Source organism: Dipodomys ordii, unplaced genomic scaffold (assembly GCF_000151885.1).
Source record: "Dipodomys ordii isolate 6190 unplaced genomic scaffold, Dord_2.0 Scaffold51, whole genome shotgun sequence".
Lineage (NCBI taxonomy): Eukaryota > Metazoa > Chordata > Mammalia > Rodentia > Heteromyidae > Dipodomys > Dipodomys ordii.
In genome coordinates, this window is record NW_012267267.1 from 2,779,826 (window position 1) to 2,800,243 (window position 20,418).

At 53.5% G+C, this 20,418-nt stretch overlaps 1 protein-coding gene across 3 annotated transcripts in view; it reads right to left on the minus strand.

The window, feature by feature from the left end:
* Window positions 1-20,418, minus strand: part of Serinc2 (serine incorporator 2) — a 40,419-nt gene that overhangs the window by 3,466 nt on the left and 16,535 nt on the right. The window contains exons 4-11 of one of the 3 annotated variants that reach the window (XM_013020660.1): window positions 16,996-17,049; window positions 7,117-7,278; window positions 6,362-6,552; window positions 5,600-5,679; window positions 5,136-5,273; window positions 3,905-4,074; window positions 1,949-2,039; window positions 1,586-1,727 (exon numbers count right to left, since the gene is read on the minus strand). In XM_013020660.1, coding sequence (XP_012876114.1) covers window positions 1,586-1,727; window positions 1,949-2,039; window positions 3,905-4,074; window positions 5,136-5,273; window positions 5,600-5,679; window positions 6,362-6,552; window positions 7,117-7,278; window positions 16,996-17,049 — 1,028 coding nt within the window. Of the gene's footprint in view, window positions 1-1,585; window positions 1,728-1,948; window positions 2,040-3,904; window positions 4,075-5,135; window positions 5,274-5,599; window positions 5,680-6,361; window positions 6,553-7,116; window positions 7,279-10,595; window positions 10,635-14,064; window positions 14,126-16,995; window positions 17,050-20,418 lie in introns of those variants that run through there. The other 2 variants (XM_013020658.1, XM_013020659.1) reach the window with 2 other exon arrangements.

A 20,418-nucleotide genomic window follows, 5' to 3' on the forward strand; every position in this document is an offset into this window, starting at 1 on the left:
AAGGAAGGAAGGAAGGAAGGAGAGACAGAACTGGATGTCCTGACAGGGCACTGAGTATTCAGTTCACAGCCATTCCTCTGGGTCCCATTTTCCCCTTCAGTAAGGTGGAAGTAATTGGGTGCCTCCCAGGTTGAAAAGGAATCACATGTGAGGGAGACGAGAGCTGTTCATGAACTGCCCAGCTGGGACTTGCAGAAACATTCTGAACAAGGTCAAAGTAAAACAAATTGTGGACCATCCCCAGAACGCTCTGGCCCAGGAGGCTGGTGGCCTGGCCCAGGTGAAGCACCTCTCCTGGAGCAGCGGATTCTCCCTCCCCCCTACCCCACTCAGGTCCAGGAAAGACACAAGGGTGGGGGTGGGGATGACTGCTGGCCTCGGGGACCAGTGTGAGCAAGAACTGTTCCAGATATCAAGGTCCAGCGGCTCCGGTGAAGCAGCCCTTACTTCCACCAACTGTGCAAATGTTCACAGAGCTGTGATTATACCTAACACTTATTTAGCACCTAGTATTTGCCAAATCCCTCTCCAAAAGCTTCAGACACAGTAAGTCATCCTGCCCCAACAATTCAGTGAGGTAGGAACTATTTTTATCTCTAGAGTTAAGGAAACGTACATGCTGAGAAATCACGTGACAAGCCCAGGAATGTTAGTCAAACCCCATCTCAACCAATATCTGGCCATGGTGGCATGTACTTGTCATCCTAGCTAAAGGAAAAGTGAACACAGAAGAATTCTGGTCCGGGCTGGCTCAGGCAGAAATGTGAAACCCAACCCAAAAAGTAAATATAGCAGAAAGGGCTGGAGGCATGGCTCAAGTGGAGAGCTCCCTTCCCTTTCTTTCCTGAGTGCAAGGCCCTGAATATACCCCAGAAGAAAAAAAGAGAAGCCAGGTGCTGGTGGCTAATACCTATAATCCTACTCGGGAGGCTGAGATCTGAGGATCATGGTTTCTGAAAGCCAGCCAAAGGAGAAAAGTCCATGAGACTATCTTCAACTAACCAGGAGTAGGATGGTGGCTTAAATGACAGAGGGCTAGCCTTAAGCAGAAACAAACAAAAACAAAAACTCTGAGACAGCACCCAGGCCCTGAGTTCAAGCCCAACACACACACTAAAGAGACAGGCAGGTCCGGCTCAAGTCTACAGCAATGAGTATTGCTCAGACGCCCCACTGAAAAGTCACTGTGTGATCTTCAACACAAGCCGCCCTCGCTCAGGGAGGCCATGGAGCCAAAGCCACCTCCACCAACACGGAAGCTATCCCGCTCCTTTTACTGAGAAACAAATGGAGGCGCAGAAAGGTGAAGCCACTTACCCAAGGCCACCCAGCAGGTGACAAACAAAGCTTGGACCCAGAAGCCTCAGTCCAAGCAGCCTGCACTGGAGCTGGAGACTAGAAGGCCCAGTGCTCAGGAAGGGACCAAAGGACCCCAGGTCAGGAAGCAGCGCCCCCCACCAAACTGTGCCTTGGAGGGACTCCCTTTCCCCCCAGCACAAGGCAGTGGCTGGCTGCCGAGGGCACTGTCCCGTCAGGTGTCCCAGCTCCTTGTCCTTCCCTCCCCGGAGCCCAGAGCCCACTGTACCCGATGAAGAGCGTGCACAGGATGAAGATGACCAGGCCCACGATGCTCGGGGCGTCCCACCATTGGGTCTCGTAGTACGCAGGGCCTTCGGGGAGCGTCTTGTTGCTCTGGGGGCCCGGCAGGTGAGGGTTGCACTTCTGGTCTAGGGGAGGGAGCACAGTGTCCCTCAGCCTGTGTCAGCCAGGGCTGTAGAGCCGGGGAGCCCTACGGATGGTGGACAGACAGCTCCAGGAGCAGATGACCACCCCCCGTTCCCCCCCAGGACTGAGTCTGAGACGAGTTGAACTGGGACATCCCTGCCCCCTGTGGAGGGTCCCCAGCCCTCAGCAGGCTAGGCCTCCTTAAGCCTAGGTCCATACTCACCAGGGACGTTGGACAGGGCTGACCAGGTGACAAACATAGTGTACAGGGTGACAACGGAGGCCTGCAGCAGACCTGAGTTGGGCTGGGCCTCCTGGTGAGAGATGTTCCCTGGTGAGACCCTGGCCCCACCCGAGCCCTCCCCCCTCCAGCCAACCCGGCCACCACCCCTCCCCACCCACACCCTCTTTCTCTCCTCAGCCCTCAGATTACAGACTACCCCCCACCTGCCCTCCAGCGAACCCTTCAAGGGCAGCATTGAAAAGGTGCAGCCTTTCAGTTTGTTCTGTCTTTACCTCCACCTCCGATCTGCCACCAGGCCACACTCCAACCACTGCGGCCTCCTCTGTGGACATAACTTGCAGAACCCTTGCCTACCTCAGGGCCTTTGCACTTGCTTTGCCTCTTCTCGACACATTTGTTCCCCAATCTCCACATAGGTGATACCTCCTTGGTAGATGAAGGACTTCTGAGGAGACCCCCACCGGCCCCTACCTTCTAGCCATACTCCCAGCCTCTAGCCTCCAGACTTGCATTTTGTGGCCTCGTCTCTTATTGCCTGTCCTTTCCCATCAATCACTATACACACACTTGAAAATATGAATGGAGCCGGGCACCGGTGGCTCACACCTGTAATCCTAGCTACTCAGGAGACTGACATCTGAGAATCGTGGTTCAAAGACAGCCCAGGCAGGAAAGTCCATGAGATTCACAATCGCCAATTAACCACCACAAAACTGTGGCTCAAAGTGGTAGAGGGCTAGAGCCTTGAGTGAAAAGAGTTCAGGGACAGTGTTAAGGCCCCTAGTTCAAGCCACAACCAACAAAAACAAGAGGAAGAGGAGGAGGAGGAGGAGGAAGAAATGAGTGGAAACTGCAGGCTCTAGAAGTAGCCTGCCTGGGTTCGAATCCTACTTCCACCATTTACTAGCTGGGTGACCTTGGCTAAGTCTGCATTTTTTAAGAGGAGGGGTAGTACTAGGGCTTGAACTCAGGGTCTGGGCACTGTCCCAGAACCTTTTGCTCGAGTCTGGCACTTTACTACTTGAGTTACAGCTCCACTTCTCAAATTTGGCGGTTAATTGGAGAGAAGAGTTGCATAGACTTTCCTGCCCAGGCTGACTTGAAATCAGGATTTTTGATTCCCAGTCTTCTAAGTAGCTAGGATTACAGGCATGAGCAACTGGCGCCTAGTTCAAGTCTGTATTTTTATTGTGTGTCTCAGTTGTGGAGCCTGGGCACTATCCCTGAGGTTTTTTTTTGCTCAAGGCTAGCGCTCTACCACTTGGAGCCTCCGCTCCATTTCTGGTTTTCTGTGGTTAATTGGAGCTAAAATTATCATGGACTTTCCTGCCAGGGTGGGCTTTGAATTGTGATGATCAGATTTCAGCCTCTTGAATAGTCAGAATTACAGGCGCAAGCCACCAGCGCCCAGCAGGCGCTGTTTGCCCCTCTGTGAAGGGGGAAGATGATGATATGGATCACGTGACAGATGCTACTTATGGCCACCTTCCTCACAGCTATTATCTCCACACTTAGAATAGGGCCTGGCACACCATAGGTGCTCAGGAAGTGTTTTGATGAATGAACTCTTGATTGCTGTGTGACCTGGGACAAAGCATCACCCTCTCTGGGCCTCGACTTTCTCACTGGGGAATAGAAGCTCTGAGAAAAAGTCTTTCTGCCAGAGACCCCCTAAAGACCAGTATGCCAACTGTGAACACCCTGGCATACTGAGATACAAACCGGGAAGTAGGCCTGGATGTTCAATGTAATCCAGAGGTACTTTTAGAAGACTCCTCTGGGACACGGCCAGAGTCTTGGATGTTCTGGGTCGAGACACGGTGTATTCACCACCTCCTGGGGACCAGGAGCTCTCTGACAGTTCCCAATGCCACAGAACCCAAGCTCCTAGGGGAAGTCCCACTCCCCAAGGGCTGGGGCTACAGGCAGGCTCACCTGGACTTTGGGCAGGACAGCAATGATGGAGACACAGACGCAGAAGGTGAGGTTGAGGCTGACAAAGATCTTGCCCTCATGGCAGGTTCCCGGCTTCGTGTAGTAGATGAACATCAGGGCAATGGCCGCGACAGAGAGTGCATAGAAGAGGAAGGTGAAGAAGAAGAGACCTGGGCAGAAGGCAGCAAGCAGTAGCCTCAGGAGGCAGGAAGCACAGCAGCTCCTGCCCCAAGAGGTGGGTGCCAGGCAGTGCTACCCCGCCTCGAGCCTGTTTCCCCAGCTGAGGAGTGACATCTATGTCTCCCACAAGCCACATTTTTACCCAAGATGATTCAACAAGTGCTTGTCATCAGAAAATCCACGTATTTACTGGGCACCCCACGACCTGGTCCTGAAGCTCACGCCTCTAATCTTAGCTACTCAGGAGGCTGAGATCTGAAGGTCTTGGTTTGAGGCCAGCCTAGGCAGAAAAGTCTACTGAGACGCTTATTTCCAATTAACTAGAGAAAAGCTGGAAGTGCAAGTGTGGCTCACATGGAAGAGTGCCAGTCTTGACTTTTAAAAAACAAACAGACAAGCAAACAAGCAAGAGCCGGGCACAGTGGCTCATGTCTGTAATCCTAGCTACTCAGAAGGCTGAGATCTGAAGATCACAGTTTAAAGGCAGCCCAGGCAGGAAAGTCTGTGAGACATTTAGCATCAATTAAGTACCCTAAAAAGCAGAAAGCAGAGCTGTGCCTCAAGTAGTAGAGTACTAGCCTTGAGCACAGAAGCTCAGGGACATCATCCAGGCCCTGAGTTCAAGCCCCAAGGCCGGCACATGCATGCATGCATGTGTATGTGTGCACATACACATGCATACACATGCACGCATGCGTGTGAATAAAGCAAGAGTGCAAGGACTTCAAGCCCTGTGCTGGCATCAAAATAATAATATGAAATAACAAACTAAAAACTAAGTGCAAAGGGAAAGGTGGATGAGGCTGCTGGGGTGGAGAGAGGTGGGGAGGGGCTGTCCAGAGGTGGAGGAGGTAGAGCAGCCCCAGGGTTGAGTCTGGTGACTGAGTTCACTCGCGAGAACTGGGGACTCACTCTGCCCTTGGAGCTCCAACCACCAGGTGCCACATGAAGTCTGCCCAGACACCACCAAGGGGATCTCACTGATGGGCTATGCTCCGCCCACCCCCCCCCCCCCAGCTCGAGGCCCTGTATGGAGTAGAGCGGCACTGACCTGCGTACCAGCCACGGGAGTCGCACTCCTCGGCCTTGCCCAGCCACCGCTGGTTCCAGGAGTGGGCAAAGTCGACCAACAGGATGAGCTGGATGAGGATGAAGAGGAAGGAGCCCACAACGCCAAAGTAGAACCAGACTGGGAGAGAGGAGGGAAGGGGTGAGCCAGGGGTGTGGCCATGGGGCGGCAGCCATTCTGCCCTCTCCATGTATATGCATTCTACATTCTATACACATTCTATCCATGCCACCCCGAGATGCAGGCAGGGTGGAAGAGCAGAGGTGGGGGCCAAACCGGCTCTCCAAACTCCTGAATGGCCTCCAGGCTTGAGGTGCTGTCTCGAGTGGAAAGGTCAAAGACCAGGACTGTACCTAGGTCAGGGGTTCAGGGTAGAGCAGCCCCCTTTTCTCCAGACCCCAGTCCCATCCCCCCGCTGTCCCTCCATGCTCCCCCCTGCCACCTACTCTTCGAGAAGGAGCCATCTGGTATGTAGAAGGCACCCACGGCGATGCCCACGAGGACCAGGAACTTAAAGAACCAAAACCTATGGCAGGGGAGGGAAGCGGGTGGCAAGTTGCTGAGTCTGGGCAGGGACACCGGAAGCCAGAGCGGGCCTGTCCCAGAACCCCCGCCCCAAGAAGCAGGACCTGGGAGCGAGGGGATCGGGGACTCTCTAATGATCACAGTCTGTCTACCCTTAGAAAAATCCCCAAGCCCAGGGCAGTGGAAGGAAGGACTAGCCACAAACACAGTTGCGAGCATCTGGCCCAACCATGTCAGCTGGACTCTGTGTGGTGCTGTGGTGTCCTTTCTGAAGGTGTGTATGTGTGTGTTCACTTGGGCTGGAAGTCAGGGGCTGAAAACTGTCCCTTAGCTTTTTCACTCAAGGCTGGTGCTCCACCACTTGAATCACAGCTCCCCCTCCAACTTTTTGGAAACTGACTGGAGATAAGAGTCTCACTGATGTTCCTGCCTGGGCTGAATTTGAACCACAATCCTCAGATCTCAGCCTCCTGAGCAGCTAGGATTACAGGCATGAGCCGCCGGTGCTGGCTTGAGCTTTCTTTCCCAGTCTGAGTAATGGGCATAACTGAGCGCACAGTCCTCTATGAAGAGGCCCCTGGTTCCATAGCTCACATCTCCGGGCAGGGTCTGGGGAACTCTGGAGACAGGCAGGGAAGGAGAGCCACTGGGGGCGGGTGCCAGGCAGGAGGAGGGCCCCTCACCCATTCTGGATGGCGGCCCGGGGGTCCCGGCTACTGCGCACGCACACCATGAGCAAGGTAAAAAGGAAGAAGAAGGCTGCGGTGGCGAAGCACATGCGGTAGACCGCGCGGAAGCCCAGCAGGGAGCCGCAGTCCAGGGGGCCCTGCAGAACAAGGGGGGTCTGGGCCCCATCCTCGCACACCCAGGGGAGCTGTGGAGACAACAGAGCTGCGTGAGGTCCCCCCCACCCCACCCAGAGCCCCGCAGCTCTCCGCAGGGCTGAGCCCCGCTCATCTCCACCCTCCACCTCCTCCCGCCCACCTGCCTGATTCCGAGCTACCCTGTCCCTGGGGTCACCCCAGGCCTGGTAGACTGTTTGGCATGGCTTCCTAGAGTTGTGTCTGCCCCACTGCCTGGGTCAAAGCCACTGGGGGCTTGGGGAAAATGGAGTCACATTGGAACCTCGGCCTAGGACGAGGCCAGGTTCCTGGGATCCTCATCCCACACAGGGCTGCCTCCCTAAGCATGCCCTGGGGCAGGGCCGGGTGGGGAGACACTGGGATGAAGGGGACAGTCAGGACCCCCATATGGCCACTCCTCGGGGGAAGCAGCTCCTGGCTGGCATCCAGGAGGCAGTGATAACGGAGGATCCTCCAAGGAGGCTGTGACCTAGGGGAACCTGGGCTCCTCCGCTCCCACCACCTCCCCCTGACTGCTAGGCCCCACCTTCCAGTCTGGAGCAGCTACGCCCAAAAGCCCACAGCAGGCTGCTCACCTTGTACAGCTGACTCTCCACCCCCGGGCTCAGCATGATGATGGAGACCAGCACTCCCAGGAAGAGGAAGCCGGTGAACAGGAGGCGGCTCACAGTGGAGTTGCGGCTGGAGGGGCAGCAGCTGCACAGGATGCAGGGGGCAGAGCCGCAGAGGCAGGAGGCCTGTGGAGGATGGGGCGACAGCAGCACCGAGGTCACTCTCTGCCGAACCCTCCCTGCCTGGGCAGCATCTCAAGCCTGGCTGAGCTGGTGAGAGCGGTCTTCCCCAGATGATGCCCATGTCCCTTTCAGGCTGGAGGGGGGAAACTGAGTCACATAAGACCACAAGCTAGTGACAGAACAGACTCGGGCTGGAGGTATAGCTCAAGTGGTAGCAAGCACAAGGCCCTGAGTTCAGATCCAAATGCCACCAGAGAAGGTAAGGGAGGGAAGGAGGGAGGGAGGGAGGGAGGGAAGGAAGGAGAGAAGGAAGGAGTTTAAAAAGAAGCCAGGCTCCAGTGGCTCGTGCTGTAATCCTAGCTACTCATGGGCTGATCGCTGAGGATCATGGTTCAAAGCCAACCCTGGGCGGGAAAGTTTGTGAGACTCTTATCTCCAATTAACCATCAGAAAACTGGAAGTGGTGCTGTGGCTCAAAGTGGTAGAGTGCTAACCTTGAGCAAAATATCTCTGGGACAGCACCCAGGCCCTGAATTCAAGCCTATGACTGACAAAAAAAAAAAAAAAATTAGAGGCCAGTTCTGAAACTGAACGTTATACAACATTATACAATTTGCACAACCTCTCTTGAGTCTATTTCCTCTTCTATAAAACTGAGGCCCTTGAAGTACCTACTCTTCATAGGGCAGTTTTGAGATGGAGAGAGAGCTTGTCCCTTCATTGCTTGGTTTTTTTTCCTCTTGTTTGATAGGCTTTGTGTTCCCTATTTTTGTCTATTTTTTCCTCACTGTGCTAGTTTCAGAAACTGAGTGCCTGGTACACATTAGGGACTCATGGGCTACCTGTTGAATGGAAGAATCTGTCATAGAACCAGACACATGTTAAGACCTTAAAAATCAGCAAGTGCTCATTAAACATCTGTTGAATGAGTGAGAAACCTGAGCGGTCATTTCCCATGGGTTATACCAGTTCTGGACAGCAGGTGGCGGTCTAGGCACTTCCCCTCTCCAGTAGGTGGCCCATTCTGCCTCAGCTCTGACCAGGGTGTGGTCAAACAGGTGAGTCGCTGGAGAAGCCCCACCATTCATAGCCAGTGGGGGCTAGGGAACACGACTCACCCTTCTGCAGGCCCATCCACAGCCCAGCACTTACAAACCAACCACAAACTGCCCCAGTCCTCCCCTAGGTACATAAGAGACCTGGAGGGAGACATAGAGCCCCAGAGCAAGGCAGAGAATGGTCCCACTGAGGGGACTTTGGGTGGCAGGAGCTGGGCACTGGGAGAAGGGGAAGGGGCCATGGTGGCAGGGGCTTCATGAGCTGGAGGAGAGCTTCAAGTGATGGGGTGAGGCCAGCTGAGGGAGCCAGACCACACGCGACAAGGCGGCGCACCAGCACTGAGAGGGTGGGGAGGAGCAGCCCACACCTGTAGTCCCAGCAATTTGGGAGGTGCAGGTAGGGGGATGGTAGGAATTCCCAATCCAATCAAGCAAAAAGCACCAGATCTTATCTGAAAAATAACTAAAGGGGAAAAAAGGAAGGGGAGGGCTGAGGGTGTGACTCAAATGGCTGAGCACTCAGCATGGAGTTTAAAAAGAAAAAAAAAAAGAAGCCGGGCGCTGGTGGCTCACGCCTGTAATCCTAGCTACTCAGGAGGCTGAGATCTGAGGATCGAGGTTCAAAGCCAGCCCGGGCAGGAGAGACTGTGAGACTCCTATCTCCAATAAACCACCAGAAAACCGGAAGTGGCGCTGTAGCTCAAGTGGTAGAGCGCTCGCCTTGAGCTGAAGAGCTGAGGGACAGTGTCCAGGCCCAGAGTTCAAGCCCCACGACCGACAAAAAAAAAAAAAGAAAGAAAGAAAATCACTGGACAAGTCAAGAACAGGAGGACTGCGCTGGGTGCAAGTGGCTACCCTGTGATCCCAGCTAATCTGGATGCTCAAAGCTGAAAGATCACAGCTTAAAGGCAGCTCAGGCAGAAAGGGACTAGAGACTCCATCTCCAATTAACCAGCAAAAGGCACGGCTGGAGGTAGGGTTCAAGTGGTAGAGCCCCAGCCCAGCAAGCAAGCAGAGCAAGCGTAAGGCCCTGCGTTCAAGTCCAAGTAGTGGCACACATACACATACCAAAAAAAAGAACAGTATTGAACTTCAAGTAATAAGCTATATCCAACGATATCTAAATTATACCTTGACTCTGATGTGTGTCATACTTACTGATGGGAAAGCAGACTTCTAAAGGTGAAAGGAGCATCGTCGAGTGAGAAAGCTGAGGAGCCAGGATCCCAGCTCAGTTCTGAGGGCTGCGAGGACCTGGCTCCGTCCACAGAGCCACACCACTTCCCAGGCCAAGAACCCATGACAGCAGTCTTTTTCATTACAAAACAAAAACTAAACTACTGAGTGCTGGTGGCTCAAACCTGTAATTCTATCTCAGGAGGCTGAGATCTGAGGATTACAATCCAAAGCCAGCCCAGGCAGGAAAGTCCCGGAGACGCTTATCTCCAGTTAACTACCAGAAAACCAGAAGTGGCAGCGTGGCTCAAAGTGATAGAGCTCTAGCCTTGAACAAAAAGACCTCAAAGACTGTGCTCAGGCCCTACAGACACAAACAAACAAAAACAAAAAGACCTCAGGTGAAAATCCTTCCTAAGCCAGAAGAAAGCCTGTAGGCCACAGGAAAACTGACCCTAGTTAGGCCCTGACTCTAGCTTGTTACTGTTTCAATTTGAGAGGAGACCGCTGCCCTGTATTCAGGGAGCTTAGCCTTTTCAATCCACTCTGGTTCTTAGGGATCCAAGTGCAGGTGTTCCTGATACCTGAACCTGAGGATCTCCCAGGGCCTAATCAGGAGCCAGAGACCAGCGCAGATTTTTTTAAAAAAGAAAGAAAAAAAGCTCCTGGCAGAGCAAAGTTCACGCACTTGGAACAGCTCCTGCGACTTTTCACTCTCACACACACACTAGCCAGGGGGAGGGGAGCCACCCAAATACACGGAAGTGCCCTGTGGCACTAGGCATGATGGGAAATAGCCAGGGTGCTGAAAGCTAAATGCCCATCTGTGCAGCGTTAGCGTCGTACCTACAATGGGGGCTTTTCTGGCACACACACACACACACACACACACACACACACACACACACACACACACACACACACACACACACACACACACACACACACACGGTGCCAGTGCAGACAACACATAACTGAAATACATGGACCTATGTCTAAATTAAATTAACTCTCTCTTGATGATTTTACAAAAAAAAATAGCGAGGAAAATACTAAGGCATAAAACTCTAAGTTTTGTGAACTTACTGGAATCTGTAGCAACTGCAACTAACCTTCATCTTCATCACCCGGGGGCAGCGGAAGCCCTCTCACTCCTGAGAGTGGCTAGAGGTGAGCAGGACAGACGTCCTGAGATGGCAGAACTTTTGGCAGTGAGAAAGCCCCAGACAGCACAAACAGGATGTGAGCATTCCAGCCCCTTCTAGCTTCCTCCCAGCCCCCAGCCCCTTTACACCAGCACTTGAGAGAGGAGCGGCAGCAGAGGAAAAGTTCAGAACATCAACAGCTACTGACCCTACATGCCAGCCCAAAGGAGAACTCAGAACTTAAGCAATCCTGGATCTGGGAGCTTGGGGGCTGCAAGATTTCTTAATATTTAACCAATTCAATCTCTGTGCAATGAAGATTCACCCAGAAAGCTGCCTGCCATCCTCTGCTGTTGGTACTCTGCCAGCGACAACCTCCCCTCGCAAACTGGGCGGTCTGGAGCTGAGCAGGGGCTTGGCACAGTGAACAGGGTCACTGTGTCCTTCATCCTCTCCTGACCATCTCTGGAGCCAGTGACTCCGGTTCTCAGAACCAGTCTTGAGTCACTGAGTAAAGTAAGAGAGGCAACTCTGGGCTGGGCCACTGCATTGAGTTGTGTTTAAAATAAGACAAAGTATGCCTTCGCTTTGATATATATCTCCAAAGGAATTGAAAGCAGAGACACAAACATATGTACACATACATGCTTGCAGCAGCTTTGTTCACGGGAGCCAAAAGAGAGAAACAACTCTTAAGACCAATGGTGGATGCAAATGCAAAATGTGGTTGAGAGATACAATGGCCTGTTACTCACTCTTAAAGAGGAAGGAAGTTCTGACACGTTTTATAAAATGCGGGAACATTGAGGACATGATGTGATGATGTTAAGTGACGTTCACCAAGCAGAAAAGACCACTTCAGATTGAACCTGAGCCATCTAATCTCCTGGCAGGAATGGGAGATCTGCGTAACGAGGGACCGGGAGTGACTGTGTGTAGCGGAAGATGGCACAGGGCTGATGCTTGCACAACACCGTGGGGTATTTAATGCCATTCAACCACATACTTAAAAATGGCTAAGCAGGCCGGGCGCCCGTGGCTCACGCCTGTAATCCTAACTACTCAGGAGGCTGAGATCTGAGGATCACGGTTCAAAGCCAGCCCGGGCAGGAAACTCCGGTGAGACTCTCATCTCCAATACACCACTAGAAAACCAGAAGTGGCACTGTAGCTCAAGTGGTAGAGCACTCGCCTTGAGCTGAAGAGCGCAGGGACAGCGCCCAAGCCCAGAGTTCAAGCATCACGACTAACAAAAAAAAGGCTAAAAAGCCAGGCACTACTGGCTCATACCTGTAATCCTAGCTACTAGGAACTGCCTCCTTGAGGTCTTTGTGAGGATCAAATGAAAAGACCCTGTATAAAGTGCTCACAGCAGCGCTGGGCCCATAGAAGGGCTCAATGCTCTAAGTGCTGGGTCTATAGGAAGGAGAGAGTCAATGATCATTGTTGATATGGTCATCTGTAAAATAGCAATGACATCACAGGGCTGGGGCAGAGCCAGACCTGTACATGTCAGAGGTCAGAACTCCAAAGAGAGGGCACAAAAAGGGGAGATGGGCTCCTTGCAGATACTAAAGGCTCAGTGCCTCTAGTTCTACCCTGGGCCAGTACCCTGCCTCCATCCCTCCCCCCCCCCCAGGACATATGGAGAAGGAGAAAAGGTGAGGGCAGCAGCCTGGAAGAGGAAATCTCAGTCTAATCCTGTCTTTGCAGTTCCTCTCCACCCTAAGGCAAGTGAGCTAAGTTCACGGGCTGTTTCCCTCCGTGTACATGGAGAGTTTCCAGGCCTCTCTGATCTGAGAGATCCACACTTAGCACAGGGCTCTGTATTCTCCAGATGGAATTCTCCAGGATGGCAGCTCCCACATAGAGAGAGCACTCAATGTAGGCCAGCAGGAGCCGGGCCAGCACTTTGCACATCTTCTTATAGCATCTTCAGGACGGCGCTGCAAACCGCTCAACTAGGGCAGGAGTGGGAGCCCACAGCCACAGGGGATTGGTAGGTCCTTCTTCAGACCCCACCATCACGAACCACCCTTCCAGGCTAGGCAGGACCAGATGGGAATCTGGTGGACTGTGGGAAGTTCTGCTGTGATACAACAGGACCTGGGCAGGGAGGGGGGTTCAGGCACCAGATGATCCTCCTCCTCTTCTCTCTCTTCCTCCTCTTTTTCCATCTCCTTCTCCTCTTCCTTCTTCTTCCCTCTTCCACACATAATTCACAAACGAGAGATCCTGAGAGGACCAGAAATGTGCCCAGGGGCCCCCTCCCCCCTCCCATTCTGCAGCCTCCCTTAGGCTGAGATCATTCTCAGAAAATGGCTACAAAGAAAAACTCTAGATCCTCAGCTCTGGCGGCCCCGCAAGCCCCCTCCCACCACACACAAATCCGGGACAAAGGAAAGCAAGTCCTAAGCTTTCCTATGGCAGACACGGGGGAGCTCCGTCTCAGCTCCTCCCACCCCTCTTTGTGTGGGGCCAGAGAGGGGAGGGAGCTGCCTGAATGAACCTCAGATTTAATGAGGGGAAAAGGGAAAGGAAAGGGGGCCTCGCAGCCGGGGTCTGGCTCGAGCTCCTCAATGCTGGCTGCTGCCCCAAAACAGATCTGGCTCCCCCCCCCGCGTCCCCCCCGATATATCTCCAACACAGGACACCAGGCACGCACACCCTAAAACCGTCCTGATTCCTGGATCTCCAAACCTAAAGTTTGGCCCAGGTGGTCTTTGACAACCGCACCCCAGCCCAGCCCAGCCCAGCCCAGGGGCGAAGAGGGAAGCGCTGGAGCTTGCTGGAGAAGTTAAGTGGCCAAGAGTCAGCCTGGTCGGACTTCGCCAAGCAGACCAGGCTGCACAGAGACTGAGAGACGATGGGCAGACGGACCGACAGACCCCGAGACACGTACGGCACCAGCTGAATCGTCAAACTAAGTCAGATGGATGGGGGCAGACCGACTGGCAGACAGACAGGGAAGAAAGAGGGACGCAGCAGACAAGGGCGGAGATAAGGCAGCACACAAAGAGTCAGAGCGTCTGGGAGAGAGAGGAGAGGCGCACGCCGAAGCCCCTCCAAGTCGGGCGGGCGGGGGCGCGGGCGCAGCGCCCCTCCGATCCGCCCCCAGGCCTCGGACCCCCGGTTCCCAGGAGGGGCGCCCGCCGCGGCCCGGCCCGCCCGGCCCGAGCGCCACACCCTCCCCCGCGGTAACCCGAGCGGCGACACCAGCTGTCCAGGCGGCCGCGCGCCCGGAGCGAGCGGGGTGGCGCCGGGGCGCCGGGCGGAGAAGGGTCCCGGGGACGCGGAGGCGGTGCGGACGCGGAAAGTCAAGTTCGGAGGCAGGGAAAGGAACTACTGGGAGAAAAAGAAGAGGAAAGTGCGGGGCCGCAGCGGGGACAGGGTCGCAGGTGCGGACTCACGCAGCTGAGCAGCGAGCAGGCGCCCAGGCAGGCGCCCATGGCGGCGGCGCGGGACGCGGGGTGCGGGGCGCCGTCCGCGGGAGCCGGGAGCCGGGCGCCGGATTCCTGTGTCCGCCAGCGCTGGAGCTCCGCGGGCCCGCCCCGCCCCGCCCCACCCCGACAAAGCCACGCCCTCCCCGCAAGGACGCGCCCCCGGACAGACCACGCCCCTTATCAGGACACGCCCCCCACCTGGCCAAGCCGAGCCGGCCTTGACTTTCCGGCTTGCCAGACCCACCTGGGCAGGTAGGAGGGGCGGTACTCGTAGGAAGGGTGAGTCTCAGCCGTCCCGACCTCCCTGGTCCGGCTCAGAGAGTGGTCCAAAGCGGGAATTTGGAAATAGACCTGGACTTGGGCTCCCACAAGATCACCATGTGACCCCTGTGATCCCTAGGTGCAGAATCCAAGAAGTGGTCACCGCTGACTCCTTGGCCCCTGACACAGAGCCTCTGCGCAACAGCATGTTGAATGATGACCGACTGGATAAGAAACGTGGGTAGGTCATGTCACCGCTCTGAGCCTCCGTTTTCCTGCGGCAAGGCTGGGGTACTTACCTCACGGAGGCTCCTGGGCCAGCACGTGCTTGCTGATTCTTGAGCTCGGGCCCCCGCGCTCTCCCTCAGCATTCCTACTTATAAAGCCTAGCGCTCCTCAAACACCAGTGACTCACGCCTATAATATTAGCTGCTCAGGAGGCTGAGACTCTGGATCTCCAATTAACTAGTAAAAAATAAAAAACGCTGGAAGTAGAAAAGTAACAGTATGTCTCAAGTGGTAGAAGACTAGCCTTGAGCAGAAGTCAAGCAAGAGTGAGGGGTTCTAAGTTCAAGCCCCAGTACACACACATACACACACACACACATGCACACACACCCACACACAAGGCTAGCACTCTACCACTTGACCCAGACCCCCAATCAGATTCTTGATGCATATAAGCACCTGATCTAGGCCCCACCGTGGTCTCCGTCCCTTCTAAGACTTCTACTTCACAGTCTTTCAAATCATTACCCCTCTATCCACCTGCTCAAACTCTAATGACTTCAACCAGCCTGCCTTGGGCCACAAGCTCCCCCCAGCCATGCTCCATGACCCCTCACTCCCTGGGCCCAAACCCTGGGCCTTAGCTAAGCTGGGATGAAGGGAAGTGGGGTGGAAGGGAGGTGGGAAGAGTGTTTCCTGGCAGATCCTCACCCCTCCAGATAGGTGGGAGAGACTGAGCAGCCGGGCTGTGTAATTACTCTAGTTCTGCCTCCAGTCCTCTCCTCCAACGCTAGACTGGATAATGTTGGGGAAGGAATCTAGGTGCCTCACAGCTAGCCCTAGGAGCCAAAGATCCAGCCTGACTGCTTCCTTCCATGATTCATGGGGCACCAGCCTAGGCCATTAATTGTGACAGGACTGTTCCCCAAGCACAGCCTATACTTTCCCTCCCCCATACCTTTGCCTACATAAAGCTGTGCTCATGAAGGTCCTTCTCCTTCTCCTCCTTCGACCCCTTCAAAAACTTGCTTATGTTCCATATGTTTTCAAGAAAGAGAACTACAGCCACCACCACCAGTCACTACCTGGTCCCTCTGGCCAGAGGAATGAATGGATCCCCTCTTGCTTTCCTTCTGTCTCCAGAACAACAGGAGCTTTATGAGGCCTCATAAATAACTCAAGTCCCCACCAAACTTGAGAAAGTGTCACCACCTTTTTCTTGGCACCACCTAAGCCTTACAACTGCCCCGAGAAGTAGGTGAGTTCTGTACCCTAACCTAGAGATGAAGAAACTAAGTCTCAAAGAAAGGACATCCTATGGGTAAACTGAGCACTGACCAAACCCTGGCTGTGATTACAGTATTTCTTATCACTGCTCAAGTCCACGCAGTCAGAGGCAGAGCTGTATGCCTACCCCCACCCCCACCCGGTGTAGCTGTGACCTCAGACCCCAAGGCCTATCCCTCACAGCCACTTGGAAAATGGAGGTGATAAGTTTCAGCCTTCTCTCTTTCTGCTCAGCAATTCTTCAGTCCTTAGGAGACTTGAGTTGCCATGGGTCATCCGCTTTACTGCTGGTTGCCCTATTATCCTACACTGCCCTGTGCGTAGCTCAGGCTCTGCAGTCTACAGGGCAGCACACCAGCTCCGTTTCCTGATTCTGCTATAATGATTGTGAAAACAGCTTCCACATGGCCACCAGCTACCCAATCAGTCCCCCATGCTGAGGTGAGCCCTCCAGAGCCCCATCCCTGGGCCAGCTCCTTTGATCACTTCCCTGAGCTCTCTACCCAGCAGCCCTTCCCTATCCATGTCCAGTCACAAAAATGCCCAGAGGACAGAGGAAGGACAAATGCAGCAGTGGCACTCAATAGATACTATGTAGGAAATGAACTATACAAATTGTGGGTGGAGATTGGAGGGAAAAACGAAGAGAGTGTGGAAAGGGGTGACATTGTCCAAAGGGAAATGCACCCATTACCTGACTTATGTAACTGTAACCCTTTTGTACATCACCTTTATAATAACAATTTAAAAAGTTATTTTAAAATGCCCAGAGGGGCAACACCTGGGCTTCTTGTTCCACGCTTCCTCCCACAACCGATGCCATCCTGGGGAATGCATCCCCTCTCCTACCTCCACCCCTCCCCTGAAGTAAGGCTGGTTATTCCTTCCAATCTCAAAGAGCAATTGTGAGCAAACACATCCTAAGAAAGGAGGGAAGGGCTAAAAGGACCGAGAAGAGAGAAATTTCTTCTGGTTTTAGGTTGTCATTTTTCAGAGGACACCAGGGTCATGCGCTGCCATGGTCCTGGCCTTATCCCTGCCAGAGACCCAGGACAGCTGAGCTCCCACAGCCCCATCCCCACCGCTCAGCACGAAGGGCCCGCTGCTCTGTACACCACTCACTGTGTAGCGTGCTTCTGGTGGCTCTTCCGCCTCCTTCAGCCTCACGCTTCTCATCTGTAAAAGGGAGATAATCGTTTTTGCTCTAGCTGATCCGGCGACTACTGAGGAGAGGATGTGAGAAAATAGATGAAGAGGCTTCACTGCGTAGCAGCAATGGCCAGCTCATTTCTTCCAGTCCTGGAGCCTCCTGCACAGGGCCAGAATAACTCTGTCTCTTATACCACCAAGGACAGAACCACAATCCGCAGCTGTGTGACCACAACAACCTCTCTGAGCCTCACTGAAAGACTAAGATTCAAGGATTCAGATCCTCTCCTCAATGCCATATAAACTATATGCATTGAGAGAAACGCACGAGGATCATTTGGCTTATCTTGTCTGTGCCATCATCCCACCTAGACTCAGCTCCCCAATCCCCAGTGAAAAGAGGTCTGATTCCATGGACAATGTGCTCCAAGGCTTCTCTACTTTGATCTTACTGGGTCTTACTTCAAATTGACAATATAGGAAATTAACCATGCCCAGTCCCTCAGTACTTCCCAGCTTCTCCCAACCCCTTCGTCCCCCCCCACCTTCCCCTCCCCCCCATCTCCTCTCACCATCCTCCCATCCATGAGGACTCAGATGTGCTGCTGCTGTGAGCCTCCTGTTCCCGGGGCCTTGCTCTTTGCACTGGCCTCCACTTCCTGCTTCTGACCCATTTACAGAATAGGGCTGAGGCCGTCCTTTATGAATATGCATGTAGGATAATGAGGGCTTTGCATTGGAGAAGCATCTAGTTAGTGACATAGTTGCCATCCACCCTTTTCCTCTCATCACACAAACCCCAGAGCTAAGGCTGCGCTTCCTCCCAAAGGGCACATGGGAGTTTGGGGCAGAAGCCAAAGTAACAGCAGCAACAACAACCTATAAGCACCCACACCATGCTGGGCCCCCTGCTCAAAGCATCTCCTACAAGATGCACTGAAGGTGGGACCTACTAGCAGATAAGGGGGTTGATGTCCTCAAAACTTAAGCAACTCAAACCCAAGCCATGCATAGGATGGGTGCTGTATGTACGGAGCCAGGTAGAATCCGGGATGTCTCCAGTGGATGGGATATCAGAACTGATGCTTTTAACCCCTGCTGCCCAGCTCCTCAGGGCCAGGCTAAAACTTCACGTGCAGCAGGTGAGCCCACATGGTCTTAGGTGACGAGGCCTTGGGAGAGGACCCAGGCTGTGAAGTGACTTCCAGTGGAAATGGTGACTGCTCACAGGTGCACAGGCCCACACAGGAAGCTGTGTAGGCTACCCTGTGTCCCTGTGGCTGCCCTGCATACGCACCTTTGTGCTGCTTGGGGGCCTTGTTTCTTGTCTCTTCTTCTTTTTTTATTTTACTACCCTTAAGTAGTTGCACAAAAGGGTTCCAATTCAGCACGCCAATTTCTGCGTACAACGCATACTGATCAATGTCACTCCTTTCATCGTTCTCCACTCTATCTAGCTGAACCTCCTGGGGGTATTATTCAACCAACAGTTCCAAAGGGCTGGCCCTGAGGATCATGGTGACAGTCCCTGCCACATGAGGACAGTCTGGTGGGCTTTGTTCACTACCAGCACTCACACTCCAGCAGGACTCTCATTCACTTGGGGGGGGGGCTGATCTTGGGGGAGAAGAGTGGTGAAAGTGGAAAGGGTCAGCATGTGGCGTGTGGAGCTGCCAGGTCTCTGGGGCTTCCCTCCCAGGTCTCAAGGGTCTGCTGTGAATGCTCACACGGGCAAAGAGAGTGGGCGCACAGGGATTGTGGATGGTGTTCTCTATGTGTGCACATGTGGCTCTGTGTATGAAGCATGCATGTGTGGGATTGGGACATGAGTAACGTGTGTGTTGTACGTATGTGCTTTACATGCAGGTGTGTTTTGGTATGCGCAAGTATGTAACAGGGACAGTTACTATGAGAGAGGAGAGAGAAAATGTCATTACATTTCTTAACCCTAAAATACAAGGCAAAAATGAAATAGATGGATGAAGAAAAGGATGGATGGCATATGGATGATGGATAAGTGGGTGGGTGAGTGGGTGGCTGGATGGATGGGAAGGATGGATAGATGGACGCATGCATGCATGGGTGGATGATGGATGGGTGGGTGGATGGATGGGTAAATGTTGGATGCATGGGTGGGTGGGTGGGTGGGTGGATGGATGGGTGGATGGAGAAATGTATAAGTGGATGGATGGAGAGATGGAGAGATGGAAGGAGGGCTTGAGGGAAGACTGGATATGTGATATGTACAATGTTGACTATAGGCTCTAGGCAATGAGTGTTTGACACAATGCTTTTGTAGTAGAGTATACACTCAAGGTGGGTTGGACAGCTAGTCCCAGAAAACTATGGACAAGACCAAAAGAACAGCACGCTTGTCAGACAATGTCAAACTTGACTTCAAAACACTGTGAACATAAACTTTAAAAAATAATTCCTATAATTATCTTGAGTCTCTCAATTGTGTTTCTGTGTGTGTGTGTGTGTGTGCTTGAAATTTAACTTGTTAAATACAAACATGTAAAATATACTGTAATTGTGACCATCCTGTTTAGGCCCCAGAAAATGGCAGTGGTCTGTCCCAGTGCCTGTGCTGGAAATGTGCATGTGGACAGGTAGGCCAATTCCCTGTGAGGGCCCACGTGGAGAGCTTAGCCTTTTCCTGGCCCCCATGAAGCCAGCACCATTGCTGGACTGAGGGAGCTGTCATTCTACTAAGGATGAGCAGCCACCAGCCCCAGGGGACACTTGGAACCAGGAGCTCTGTCATCTAAGGCTTGGACACGCTCGGGCCAAGCCGCGTCCCCTGGCTAGAAGTAGGAGTGTGGGTGGCTGGATCTCAGGCGTTTCCTGGAGGGGGTGAGGCAAAGGCAGGGTGTCCAGAGCCTTCCTGGAGCCCAGCCAGTGGCTCCTTTCTTCCTGCTCATACATTCACTATCCCCTGCCTGGACCATGTGTTCTCCTCTGCTCAGTGTGTTGGGCCCAAGCTGTTACACTGTCTTGTGGAACAGATAGAGAAACTGAGGCCTGAAAAGAATGGACCTACTGGGGCCACAAAGGAAGTTAGTAACAGCACTGACCCAGGGCCTGATAGGGGCTTGCAGGAGGAAGATCCAGGCCCAGCAGACACAAGGGTGAGACCAGAATCCCTTGCTGCATGTACACATCACACAGCATCCAGGAGGTCAAGGTGGGCACTATAAACAGCACAGGGCTGAAGACAGCACCTCAGTTCAACTCCCAGTCCTGCCATGGACCATCAGAGTGACACACACACACACACACACACACACACACACACACACACACACGGGAAAGCCACAGGGGTGATTCAAGCTGTGTTCATTTTACAGATGAAGAAACTGTGATACAGAGAGAGCCATGGAGCTGTTTGGACAG